Below are 14,695 nucleotides of genomic sequence, written 5' to 3' on the forward strand. Positions count from 1 at the left end.
AATTTCTCAGACTGCATCTTTTTAATATATAGTATTGTAAATGTATAGTAATTCTGCTTTTTGCACGATTTTTAATCTATTCAATATACGTACACTGTAATTGATCTATTATTTTATTTTTCTTCTATACTATGTATTGCATTGAACTGCTGCTAAGTTAACAAACTTCACGTCAAATGCTGGTGATAATAAACCTGATTCTGATTCCTATCAAAAGAATAATAAGCCTTTTTTTTTGTTAGCTGGTCCAAGGACAAGAAGAAGAAATTATTTCTTTTCACATTTTTAATTATTTGTCATCTGCTTGGTGGGTCAGGACTTTCCACGCTTGACTATTTTTCCTCCTTTTATATTTTCCAGCAATCAATACCAAGTTCTCCACCAGAATCTGTATCCGGTTTGTCCATGTTGAGTGCCACCTGTGGAAGAGTAGGACAAGTTGCACCAACCTCCACAGGCATCCCCCAGTTTCAATATGACTTGCCGATGGGGTCCTCCTCAGGAATGTTTCAGCTTTGGAGCAATGATGCATTCGGGAGTTCTCACACAATGTCATTCAGTCCTCCAAAGGCTCAATATGCGCTTGGGACTGTGCCATCAGCATTGGCATCCCGGGAACTTCCCCTGACCCCTCCAGCAGAATCAGTCTACACTTTTGAGTTATCTTCTGTGAAGATCTTGGCAACTTCAGTTTCTGAAGGCTCAGCCTACTCCTACCCAGAAGCTAACGGAATCACTCAGAACTTGCCCAACTTTATTCCTAGTTCTTCAGCCTTGCCAAACAGACATGTGTCACCCAGTCACCCAGAAGAAATCCCATGGTGGAGTGTGCAACAGCCCAATCCTGTCATTCCACATCATCTCCCCTTTGGAAGGGCCATGGTCTTGGGTCATCAAAGCCAGCTTTCATCTGCATTCCTTCAGACCTCTTCAAAAAGTCTTCTGAACTGTGCCCGACGTTGTAGGAGATGTAGGTGTCCTAACTGTCAGTCTCCAGGCACTAGTGGAGACCAAGGTAAGAAGAAACAGCATATCTGCCATATTCCTGGCTGCGGCAAAGTGTATGGAAAGACCTCCCACCTAAAGGCCCACCTGAGGTGGCATGCTGGGGAACGTCCCTTTGTATGCAACTGGCTCTTTTGTGGGAAGAGTTTCACCAGGTCGGATGAGTTGCAACGACATCTGAGAACTCACACGGGAGAGAAACGCTTCTGCTGTCTGGAGTGTGGCAAGAGGTTCATGAGGAGTGACCACCTCTCCAAGCACACCAAAACCCACCAAAATCAACGGATGAAACACCATGGCATGAGTTTGGAAAACATTAAGCAGGAGGAAGAAGGCAGAGCTTTCCTGTAGGACCAATGAATAAATTCTTGAGATGGCATGGGATTTGAGTTTTACAGATCGGGAAGGTCCAAGCTTAATTGCCTGGTCTGTGGATGATCTGATCTAAGCATGGGTAGTAACACTGAACCTGACCTTGGGTGTCTTGGGTTGGGGGAGGGAAACGTCAATGAGGGGTCCCAGGCAAGGAGCCTTTCTGTATATAGTGAGTGTTGGGGAAGAGCTCATGTGTAATGTCTGCTCACATCCCTACCCTGCTCCGATGGCTAAATATTCTTAGGCTTCACTTGGTCAGGTGAAGTTTTGGGTGCAGAATGTACCCCTTGTGTTAGTAACCACTTCTGAGAGAAAGGGGGTTGGGTGGGGGATGGTGGTGGGAAGGATGGTTCAAGGCAAAGATGTAGCAAAAAGAATGAAGAGTAAAAATCAAGCTGAAAATAAAGATTTGGACAGTGCAAATTATTAAAAAGAAAATGAGGAAATACAAGTACTTTAGGCTGAAGGAGGCAAGTGTAAAAAGACTTAATGGAAATTAAACCTGGTGATTGGAAGAATATTCTATACACAAGTGATTTGGAAGAAGCTGTAAGTGATGGGCACCTTTTAGTGAAGAGCGGTTGAAGGAAAAAGTTATGACTGAAAGGCAGCAAAATGCACTTTGAAGTTTGTATCCAATAAATTATCAATTACAAACAACTCTATTCTGTTGGAACCTCTGTGCTGCATGTGACTGTGAGAGCTTTTGATTTTTTTTTGTCCTCTGCTGTATCCTTGGACAATTGTCCTGGAAAGTATGAGCATCTTTTCCCCAAAAGGACCAGGTTTGGCTGAGATTTTATGCATTGAATTTTTTTGTACATTTATCTGAAGAGAAGATTTAGAGTTTGGCTTTACTCTTTTTTGACAGACTGTCTAATGCTGTTTAAATTGACAAATGTGTGCCTCATAAGGTGTGTCAATAAAAGAAACAAATCACTTCTGCAACTTGCCTGTAATTTAAAATTTATAATAATGGTGCATTATTGGAAAAGCAGTACAGATTCTTTAACCTCATAACATAACATAATGTCATAACAGGGGACTGAACCCCAAGTAATGCAATGTGCTGAATTTCCTGATCACACTTCATGCATTCACTAGAAAAATTTATATTTTAAAAAATGGGAGTATTTGAATTGGCTCTGGCACCAGTGGGCTAGGAGAGGAGGACTAAAACTTTCATGGTACCTCCCACCACTAAGTCAGCAGCTTCACCATTTACAATGTCCTTTCACAAAATGGTTTAGCCAGCATACGTTGTGCATCCGTAATGTGGTAGTGTGTAGTGATTAGCAAAACACTTTCACAGAGCAGGTGACCTGGGTTCAATTCCTGCTGCTATCCGTATGGAGTTTGTAGATTCTCCCTGTGACTGGGATTTCTCTGGGTTCTCCAGTTTCCTCGCATGTTCTAAAGATGATTGGTGATTGGTGATCGGTAAGGGTAATTGGTGACGTGGGTGTGATTGAGTGGCACAGGCTTGTTGGGCCAGAAGGGCCTGTTACTGTGCTGTACCTCCAATTTAAAAAAAAACTCTGCCAGAAAGCAGCCCATTCACACTGAGAGGAACATCCATACTTGTGTCATTCTACAGATGTGCAGTAGCGAACATCCTAACATGCTGCATCACTGCTTGGTACGGAAACTGCACTGTAGTGGACAGGCTCTAGAACAGGTAGCCGAAACTGCCCAACATTTCACTGGCACCAGCTTACCCACCATCAAGTACATGCATACAAAAAGTTTCCAGAAAAAGGCCAGTAATTTAATGAAGGATCCCACCCACCCTTCTCATGGACTGTTTGTCCCACTCCCATCAGGGGCCACCAGACTCAAAAACACTTCCTTCCCCCAAGCAGTAAGGCACCTCCACTCACTGACTCCAGCACTATTATTTTCCGTCTGTCACCTTGTGTACAGCCTAGAGTCACTTTATGGACGTGCAATCAATCTGTGTATATAAGCAATCTTGTGTGTTTATATTTATTGTTTTATTATTGTGTACTTTATCTTGTTTTTTTTGTGCTGCATCCAATCCAGAGTAACAATTATTTCGTTCTCTTTACACTTGCGTACAGGAAATGACATTAGAGAATCTTGATCTTGATCTTATTTGAACAATGGAGTGGCAGGGATATTGTTTAAATGTACTGAGGGCTGACTTCCTGAGCACAGCAGCCCAAAAGTCAGCAAGAAGTGGCTGGCTTTTAAAGTTGGGAGAGCAAGGCGGTACCAGAGTCACATAATTGTACAGGATGGAAATGGGCCATTTGGCCCAAGTCATCCATGCTGACCAGTGGACAATTCCACAATAATCCTCTCTCTCATGCACTTGGCTATGTAGTCTTTTATCCCTAGGCAATTCAAGTGTTCATCTCAACATGCTGTCAGCTACCCAGCTTCAACCATTCTCTGTGAATTTCAGGTACTTGACACTCCAATCCCCTCTAAATCTCTTTTAACATTCAGGCACAGGATATCCCAATGCTTTTACATTCTACTCAAGTCAAGTCAAGTCACTTTTTATTGTCATTTCTGCCATAATTGCTGGTACAGTACACAGTAAAAACGAGACAATGTTTTTCAGGACCATGGTGCTACATGAAATAGTACAAAAACTACACTGAACTATGTAAAAACTACACTAGGCTACAGACCTATCCAAGACTGCATAAAGTGCACAAAACAGTGTAGGCATTACAATAAATAATAAACAGGACAATAGGGCAAGGTGTCAGTCCAGGCTCTGGATATCAAGGAGTCTGACAGCTTGGGGGAAGAAACTGTTACATAGTCTGGTCGTGAGAGCCCCAATGCTTTGGTGCCTTTTCCCAGATGGCAGGAGGGAGAAGAGTTTGTATGAGGGGTGCGTGGAGTCCTTCGTAATGCTGTTTGCTTTGCGGATGCAGTGTGTAGTGTAGTCTGTAATGGCAGGTTGAGACACCCCAATGATTTCCTCAGCTGACCTCACTGCAGGGTCTTGCTGAGGCGTGACTCCTCAATGGGAAGAGTAATCTAATCCTGGCTAACTGGAAAGATTATGGATCCCAGCTACTAAAAGATAAGTCTTGTAATCATAGAGTCAGATAATGGTACAGCTCTCCTGCCTGAATCATCCACGCTGACAAGATGCCTATTGACATTAATCCCATTTTCGTGTACTTGGTCTTGTATCTCTCTCTCTCTTTCCTATCCACGTATCTGTCTAAATGTATTTAATTGCTGTGATTTTATCTGCCTGTACCAACTCCACTGGCAGCTTCAGAAACAAGAGAAAATCTGCAGACGCTGGAAATCTAAGCAACACACACAAAATGCTGGAGGAACTCAGCAGGCCAGACAGCATCTATGGGGGGGGGGGGGGGGAATGTATAGTTGACGTTTCAGGCCGAAGGGTCTCAGCCTGAAACATCCGAGTGTACTTTTTCCATAGATGCTGCTTGGCCTGTTGCATTCCTCCAGCATTTTGTGTGTGTTCCACTGGCAGCTTGCTACTTATTTGCATATATAACCCCACTGACTCTTTGGAACCCAATAGTAAAGCCCCATCAAAGAGATTGTCCATTTCTTATTTCTAAGTTCTAACTACTTAGCCTCACTTGTTGATCCCTCCATCCTCCCTGAGTACTGCTATAGGACTCTCATTGATAAAAATGCAACACTTCCCCTTTCAGAATCCCCTCTAGTACACCTGAACCAGGAACGTTTAGCTGCCATTCCTGCCCTTTGCTAGCCACTCTTCTGTGATTATCACGATCCCATGCGAGTTCCATGTTGCCAAGAGTAATCTTGAGGACTAAGAGTTTTAGAAACCAGTAAAAGATGAACAAAGTGTTTATCAAGATGGTTAAGATGGAGCATGAGAGCAAATTAGAAAGAATTGTGCAAAATGTTTTCTTTTCACCAATTCAGTTGGCCCTGCAATATAAGCTGATGTTTTGCGGGCAGCTCACAAAGCTACTACGTATTCTATGAAATATAATTCTGAACCATGGTCACTACAATTCTCACCCTGTAATTTCCCTTTTAAGAGCTGTCTAAACAAATTAGCGATTGTTCTCCTCAAGCATTTGGTGAATTTGACTCTCAAGAATGCAGGTACAACCGGGGTGGCTGTCACTGGGTGGGGTGGTGGGAGGTAGAGCATTGCATTGAGGCCTGAGAGCAGAAAACAAACCCATGTTCAGCTCCAGTGCTCCACATTGAGCCAGATTAAAATCATAGAGGCCTAGAATAGAAAACAAACAGTTGTTCAGTGCCATCTGCCTACTTGACCCGTCTTCCCCTTCTTGATACTACCACAGTGCAGAAGTCTTGGGTCCCATGCCGCTAGATTCGGGAACGGTTGTGCCCCTGGACCGTCTTCACTTGCCTCGGTGCTGAACTGACTCCACAGTTGTGGACTCATTTTCAGGAACTCTGCAGCTTGTGTTCTATGTATCTGTTTCCATTTGCAAGTTCAAGTTTAATTATCATTCAGCTATACATTCCTCCAGGGCCAAGTTACAAAATACAGTACCAACGGTCATACACAGCACAAGACACATATAAGATGGCAAGTAAACATACAGTCACACAAAATAAATATATAGCCCAAGTCTCTGAGTAACATGTCCTGTAAATGGTTGGTGCAGGGGTGTTTTCAGCAAGAACAAGCAGTTCTCAGCGGTCTGCAGATAAATATGTGCACACACGCACGCAATCCAGCTTGTCTTCCACTGAGTGAACACTGGAAGGAGCACTCAATCCCAGCATTGACGCTACACTACCTCTGGCACCTCCTCTCCTGCAATGCTGCATCAGGAAACCTGTCGCTTGAGGCTTAGTCCTCTCCTCAGCCGAGGCCATGCAGCCCCCCCCCCCCCCCACTGTCAATCTCACCACTAAACAAGGGAAAAGGTCATGCCGTATTTTATATTACCAACGTCCAACAGGATCTTGCAAATGCAAGAGAAAAATCCAAGACAACCACTCACTGTTGAGACTGCATACCACCTTTGCACACCTATTCTGATGCCTTTATATTGTGCAGTAACACAGCCTGCACCAAATCTAGCTCCTTCACCAATGAGCAGCTCACTGCAGTACTTGAAGTTCTCAATGTCCAGCATTGTCTTGTGATCGTAAAAAAGACAAAACACCTTTGGTTGGATCCAAGGATGTCGCTGTGTATGAATGCACCACCCTCTTACCCCTTTTTTTTTACTATTTGTGTGACTTGTCCTCTCTTGCACATTGAATATTTGGAGGTCTTTATTATGTTTGGTTTATTGTTGATTCTATTGTATTTCTTTGTAAGAAAGTGAATCTCAAGGTTTAGTATGGTATACATACTTTGATAATAAATTTGAACTTTGAAGAAGTCAAATAAATTAAAATAGGAAATAAGAAAATGGCTGAGACATTAAACAAATACTTTGCATTTGTGTTCTCAATAGAACACAGAAATACTGCAGAACCAATGTGATAAATATTAGTAAAAAGAAAGTTCCAAAGATATTAAAAGCTGACAAATCCCCTAGAGCTGATAGCCCAAATCACCAAATTCTGGAGCAGACCCAGTGCGCTGCAAAGTCAAATGTGTAACACCACTATTCAATAAAAGAAAATGAGCTAAAATAGGGAATAGTAGATCACATAACATGTCATCAGTTTGTGGGAAAGTGCTGGTATTCTTTTTTTTAACGATGCAATAACAGAGCACTTAGAAGATGATGAATCAGAATCAGGTTTATTATCACTCACATATGTCATGAAATTTGTTGTTTTGCAGCAGCAGTATTTTACATAAAAATTACTATAAATTACAATTATTTTATAATCCTCTTGAAACTAATCAATAAGCTCCAAGACCTTGTTCATCATGGCTGATTTATTATACCTCTCAACCGCATTCTCCTGTAACCTTTGATACCCTTACTAATCAAGAACCTATCAACAGTCACTTTAAATTAGTAAGGTTTATTACATATGAAACCTCCTGGTTTCCTTGGCTGTGTGAGTCTAGGGAAGACAACCTCCGGCCCCACCAAACTCGTGAGATTGTGGCGCCCTCCCACCCAAACCTCGGTTTGTGTGGATGATATGTCATTTGCGACCCTGTTACAAATTAGTGTCACAAAATAACAGACAGTACACCGCATACATTTAAAAGATTATATTTATGAATCTTAATTTGACTAAGGGGTTAGTAAAGAAAAGAATTTATAAAAAGAAAAGGGCCCATTTTAATGTGCACAAGTTGGAGCTCAAAGTTTCTCCATAGTTACCAATTCTCAATCGATCTTGCCCCTGAATTTGTTGAATCACGGTTCCACTCCGGGTCGAATCCTACGACCTCTTTTCTCCAGCACCTTCCCTCTTCATCCCCTCTCGAACAAAATCCCCAAGAACAACCTTGGTGTCCCTCACCAGAGAAACCTCCCCGGCACACATTTCTCCTCATCTCTTATCATCAACAGTAACCCAAACACGCTGAAAACAGAACAGACTGCTCGTACAGAACTGCTAAATGAAATACATACAGCACAACAGTAAAAAATATGAACCAGGGCATTACACGTATATCATATTGGTATGTTTACTAATATAATTATATCAGTAAAATTTCCCAAGATGCTTTACGCAGAGTGAAAGTCTGCAGAGATATATTATGAAAGATGAGAAAAGGTTTCGGTCAGACAGACAGACAGACATACTTTATTGACCCCGAGGAAAATTGGGTTTTGTTACAGTCGCACAAACCAAGAATAGTGTAGAAATATAGCAATATAAAACCATAAGCCATAACCAGAGGGAAAAGATTTAAATAGGACTTGAGGGAGAGACTATCCATGCAGAGACGGGTGGTTATGTGGAACAAGTTACGAAAGGAAATAGTAGAGGGTGTTCAATTACAACACATTTAAACAGCACTTTGACGGGTACATGGATAGGAATAGTTTAGAGGAATATGAGTCAAACACAGACAAATGGGATTAGCATAAATAAACATATTGGTCAGCATGAATGAGTTGGGCTGACGGCCTGTTTCCATGCTGTGCTACTCTCAATCTATGAAAGAGCCTGACTGGTACATTTTAATAAGTATTTTAAAGGAGGCCGAGCTGGGGAGGAAGTATCCAGAGAACAGGACTACAACTCAAGAAGGCATAGCTGGTGGAACAATACATTTGGGGATGATGAGCAACACACACAAAATGCTGGAGGAACTCAGCAGGCCAGGCAGCATCTATGAAAAAAAAGTACAGTCAACATATCAGGTCGAAACCCTTTGACTGTACTCTTTTCCATAGATGCTGCCTGGCCTGCTGAGTTCCTCCAGCATTTTGTGTGTGTTGCTTTGGATTTCCAGCAACTGCAGATTTTCTCGTTTGTGATTTGGGGCTGATGATCAGGCCAAAGCAGACTACAGGGAGGGGGAAGGGTGGGGGATTTGAAAATAAGAACATAGAATAACTATCTCCCCTTCACCATTTTCTTGGCGACTTGAAATGTATATGTGCGTGGCTGGGAGGGAGGAATTGGTTTTGTTCCTTTTGGAATGTCTGGTTCATCTGCGATGTCATAGACCTGAAATATTAACAGTTTCTTTCCCCCACAGGGGCCACCTGGCCTGCTAAGTAATTCTAGTATGACTGGTTTGATTTTTGAAGATAACTGCTTCACTTTCTCAATATTTAGTTTGAGGATACTCTGTTATTGAATGTTGGTCAAATCGTCTGATAATATCGAGACAGCAGAGGAATCAAATGGTGATGGGTGAGGTACAGTTCAGTGACAGTATTTTTGGATGATGAGGTAACGTTAAGATAACTAATAGGAGGACCAAGAATAAATCAAGGAACACCAAGGGCAACCATGCAGGAACAGAAAGAGAAGTCTTAACATGTGATTGCTTATGAACTATGAAATAGATAAGAAGGAACTAAATAAAGGCAAATCTGTGGACCTAGTGGGTTTGCATTTTCAAAGCATTCAAAAAAGTGCCACGTGAAAATTACTGCATAAGGTAAAAGCTGATAGTTTTGGGGATAAAGCATTAGCAACTTGACTGCACTTCACAAACCCTGACATCTACCAGCAGGAAGCACAAGGGCAGCAGGCACATGGGAACGTCAAGACCTGCAGGTTCCCCTCCAAGTCTCACACCACCCTGACTTGGAAGTCTATCACCATTCCTTCATTGTTGCTGGGTCTGAGTCGTGGAACACCCTCCTCAACAGCCCCTCACCAGAAGAACTACAAGGAGGTGGCTCACCTCCACCTCCTCAAGGGTGATTAGCAATGGGCAATAATGTCTGGGTTATCAGAATTAACCACATCCTGCAAAAAAAAAGATACATAATTAACAAAAAACATAAGGCTAGGACAAATAGGTTATTTTGGTCATTATAATTTGTAACAAGTGTGCACAGGGCAACCTAGGAGGGGCAGCACCTCTGCTTAAGGGGCTTGTCTTGTCCATTTTGTGGCAGTTCACTCAGCTTTGGTACCCAGCTGGCACTCATTCCTCACTTGTGGCTACAAATAGTTGTTTGCATGTGACAGCGGCAATATCCTGGTATGCTGCTTCAACAGGTGGGCTAAACCAGGTAAGGGTAGTTGGTGGCCTCATACCCAGTGAAAATAGGGGCTTGCATGTTCTAACATGGGATGTCAGCTCCAGCAGACTGGCAGATGAGATCAACAATAAGATCCAATCACTAGGAAAGCGGTTCTACAATGAAATCATGGTCATCCACTGCAAACAAGGAAGACTCCAGTTGTGACGACTCCTCATACCACTGGACCTGGATGTCTGAGATCAAGAGAGAGCGGAACTGCCCCAGTGCAATGGTTTTTCCACTTTAAAAACTCTCCCGCACGTTTCACCATCATTGTCAAATCAATCTGTAAGAGAGTGTCAGAGAGATCAATAGCAGGGCCTCAAATATTATATTAATTACTTAGATGATGAGACCAAACATATTTTATCCTATTCTGCTTGATGATACAGAGTTGGATGGATACAAATGTTTAGGCGATTGAATAAAACTACGGGCCATGAAGTCTAATATGAGGAAATGTGAGGTTATCCGCTTTAGGACAAGAAAACAGGAAAGAGGAATATTATTTAAAATACTGCAAGTTTATTAAATGCTGGTGTTCAGGAAGAGCTTGTGCACTTGTGTAAGAAACACAGAGCTAGCTTGCAGGCATAACAAATAATTGGGAATGCTTTTGAAATGATGGTCTTTATTGGCCTTTTCTATACTCTATCTGAGCCACAACTTTACAAGGTTTTGATGAGACCACACCTGGAGTTTTGGGCCTTTTATTTAATGAGACACATTCTTGCCTTGGAGATAGTTCAGAGAAGGTTCATAAATGACTACATGTGTTAAGGGGCTGCCTTATGAGAAAAGATTAAACAGATTTTGCCTGTACTCTCTGGAGTTCAGAAAATTAAGAGTTAATTCTCATTGAAACACAAATGATTCTGCAGGAGCTTGAAAGGATGATGGTAGCTGAGTGTAACTGAATTAGTAATCCTAAAGTCTGAATGAGAGATAGTGATTCAAATCCCATAGCAGCTGGAGTATTTGAATTTTCAATTTAATAAAATGCTGGTACTAATAAACCTTGTGTCAGTAATAATGTCAGAGCACAGATACAAGCCCTGTAGCACTCTGAGTCCATACTGACCATTTACACTGATCCTACATTGATCCCACAGTCTCATCAACTTCATCATTCTACCACTGATCTACTCACTGGGTACAACTTACAGTGGGAAATTAACCTACCAACTCACACATGCTTGGGATGTGCGAAGAAATTTGGATCACCAAGGGGAAATTCACACGGTCACAGGGAGAATGTGCAAATTCCACACAGACCGTGCCCAAGGTCAGGATCGAACCTGGGTCTCTGGAGCTGTGAGACAGTGTCTTCACTAGCTGCACTGTTGTTGTGCCCTTAATGTTGACCTGTAGACTTCCCAGATGTTGATGAAAATCCCAGCTAGTCCACTAACTGACTTTAGGAAAGAAAGTCTGCCCTTATGTTCATCTTGAATGACCTGATGGGGCTATTGACTGAAATGGTCTTTCTTGGCCAGTCAAGAATGGCATGTTGGTGTGTAAGCTGATCTGCTGCAGTTCTCCATCTTCCTCCTCACTATTCTCTTCTTCAATGGATGTGAGTGATTCTTCAAGGTGATACTAAGACATCAAACATAGAACACTACAGCCATGGAGGAGGCCCTTTGGCCCTGAGAGTTTGTGCTGACATTAATGACAACTCAAACTTCTCCAACTTAACGGCACAGGGACTATACCCTTTCATTATCAACCTGTTCTGTGTCTGTCTAAATGCCTCCTAAATGTTGCTATTGTATCTGCTTCCACCACGTCCCCTGGAAGTATGTTCCAGACACTACCTATGTAAAAAGCTTGCTTTAGAAAACTCCTTTAAACTTTCCCCTCTCAGATTCAACCAATTCTCTCTATATTTGACATTTCCACCCATAGAAAATGGCTTTGACTGTCTACTCTATCTATGCTTCTTATAATTTTATAAACTTCTCTCAGGTCTCCCTCGGCTTCTGCCACTCCAGAGAAAACAATCCAAGTTTGTCCAACCTCTCTCTATAATCAGGTAACATCCTGATGAACCTCTTCTGCACCCTCTCCAGATTCTCCACATTCTTCTGTAATGGGGTGACTAGAACTGAAGTTTTATACAGTTGCAATGCCTTAAAACCAATTGCTTCGGGCAAATAGGGGTTTGTCAGTCATGGCTGGCAGCTCATCTAGAGCTCCAATCTTAAATGCCGCTGCCTTGTGGCTACACCAGCTCAAGGCTTCGGGAGTAAACCCCAAGGAAAAATCCAGAGCTGGAGTAATAAGGCAGTCCTACATTGAGTTCAATGCTGACTGGCAACTGCTGCGATGCTGCTGGTGCCAAACTGTATCAGTCTCTGCCGTTCCTTTGCATTCATCAGATGCATGGAGAGGGGGAGCTTGCTACATGGGCTTGCTCTCCATATTGTACTACTCAGGCTTGAGCATCTACATCCATGGTCAACCCTGACTAATGGAGGCCTCACTCACTCACTGAAGAATGACAATAAACAATCTTGAATCTTGTGCCATTCGTTGGTACATTTGTTGGGTCTACTCTGCCAGTGCGAAGGACATACACATAGCTGATGTTGGAAGAAGCTGAGACATCTTGCTTCATTTGCCAGGCTATTGCTTCACTCACATGTGGAACAAATCGCTAGATTTTTTTTGCATATCCACAAAGATTATTGGGGATGTTGCAGAGAGGACTGGGATGAGTGCACCTTTGTTGCGCCTAAATCTGAAGTCAAAAATCGAGCATACAAGTTTGATTCAGTTCCATGTGTATTATTTTTGCCATCAGAATTTGATAAAATTGCTTGTTGTGAGACCTAATCTTTCACCATCACAATATGTATTTCTTGGGCAACAGACACAAAATGCTGGAGGGACTCAGCAAGTCAGGCAACATCTATGGAAGGGAATAAATAGTCAAGATTTTGGGCTGAGACCCTTCATCAGGACTGAAAGGAAGGGGGCAGCAGCCAGAATCTAAATTGGATGATCTCCCACTTCCACAAAATGCACTCTTTATCAGAGATTTGTCTGCTCAAGACAGCCTTTGTCCTTTCCTAGCTTAATGTTATGGGCAAACTTTCAAATGTTTCATCCATGTCAGTAATATACATATATCATGAAATCCACCCACCAATCAGAAAATGACTCCCCACTCATCTTCATCCAATTAGTTACCAGCATGTGTTACCTCCAAATGTATGTGTCCTAATGTTAGCAAATAAATGTCTTCTGGAAGGCAAGATCAACAATATCCAATGCCTGGAAGGGCAGTATCATAGGATGATGTTGACACAGATTTCTGATGAAGGGTCTTTGACCTGAAGTATTAATATTGTTTCTCTCTCCATAGATGCTCCTGATTTTTAATGATCCTAACCTAGTCGCCATGCCATGAGATTCCTTAGAAGAAAACTAACTAGGCTGCAACATAGAACACAGAATAGTACAATACAAAAACAGGGCTCATGATATTGTGTTGAGCTTATGAAGCTAATGACCCGTAATTAAACTATCTTCTTCCGCCTGCATACAGTCCATATCTTTACATTCTCTGCATATTCATATGCTTCTATCATATCTGCCTCCACCACTAACTTTGGCACCTACTAGTCTTTGTGTAAAAAACCTCCCCCACACATCTCCATTGTACTTTCCCCCTCTCACCTTAAATGCATGCCTTCTAGTATTGGACATTTTGACTCTGGAAGAAAGATACCAGTTGTCTACTGTATCTATGCCTCTCATAATTTTATAATGCTCTATTAGTTTTCTCCTTAGCCTCCGCTGCTCATGAGAAAGCAACCCAGTTTGTCCAAACTCTGGGCACGTGTCTTCTAATCCAGCCAACATTCTTTAGCACCCTCTCCAAAGCCTCCACATCCTTCCTATAATGAGGGAACCAGAATTGAATGCAATACACCAAATGGGGCCTAACCAGACTTGCTACTCTGCCTTTAATAAGTATATCTTTTATGCTGAATAATTCAGAATTAATCAATATCCTGAAAAGGCTCCAATCAAAATTTGAAGTACACCCAAATTTTTTCCTTGAAACTTATTTTCAATGATCACTGATGCTCAAAACTTAAGAACCACAATGCACAAACATATCTTTAATTTCATTTCTTCAATACTGAGATGATCACTTCCTCCTTAAGTAGACTGTTGCACCAGGTTAAAGTTCAAAGTACATTTATTATCAAAGTATGTATAACATATACAACCATGAGATTCATCTGCTTACAGGCAACCACAAAACAAAGAAACCATATAGAACCCATTAAAAAAGACCATCAAACACCCAATGTGCAAAATGAACAAATCGTGCAAACAACAAAAAAAATAACATTCAGAGCTAAAGTTCATGACAGTGATTTCACGGACACAAAGCGAGTCATCATCAAGTCGAGTCAAGTTACTTTTATTGTCATTTCGACCATAACTGCTGGTACAGTACATAATAAAAATGAGACAATGTTTTTCAGGACCATGGTGTTACATGACACAGTACAAAAACTAGACTGAACTATGTAAAAAAACACAGAGAAAAATACACTAGACTACAGACCTACACAGGACTGCATAAAGTGTACAAAAACAGTGCAGGCATTATAATAAACAGGACAATAGGGCAAGGTGACAGTCCAGGCTTCGGGTATTGAGGAGTCTGATAGCTTGGGGGAAGA

General features: G+C 41.8%; 1 protein-coding gene across 1 annotated transcript; it reads left to right on the forward strand.

The window, feature by feature from the left end:
* Positions 1-375: 375 nt before the first annotated feature.
* Positions 376-1,356, forward strand: LOC132384466 (transcription factor Sp5-like). The gene has a single exon (XM_059955615.1). The coding sequence runs from the start codon at positions 406-408 to the stop codon at positions 1,354-1,356; it is 951 nt and encodes a 316-aa protein (XP_059811598.1). The 5' UTR covers positions 376-405.
* The last annotated feature ends 13,339 nt before the right edge of the window (positions 1,357-14,695 follow it).

The sequence above is a fragment of the Hypanus sabinus genome, chromosome X1 (genome assembly GCF_030144855.1).
Source record: "Hypanus sabinus isolate sHypSab1 chromosome X1, sHypSab1.hap1, whole genome shotgun sequence".
Lineage (NCBI taxonomy): Eukaryota > Metazoa > Chordata > Chondrichthyes > Myliobatiformes > Dasyatidae > Hypanus > Hypanus sabinus.

Coding starts and splice junctions, on each gene's coding strand:
- LOC132384466 (XM_059955615.1), top strand. CDS start 406: ATGTTGAGTGCCACCTGTGGAAGAGTAGGACAAGTTGCACCAACCTCC.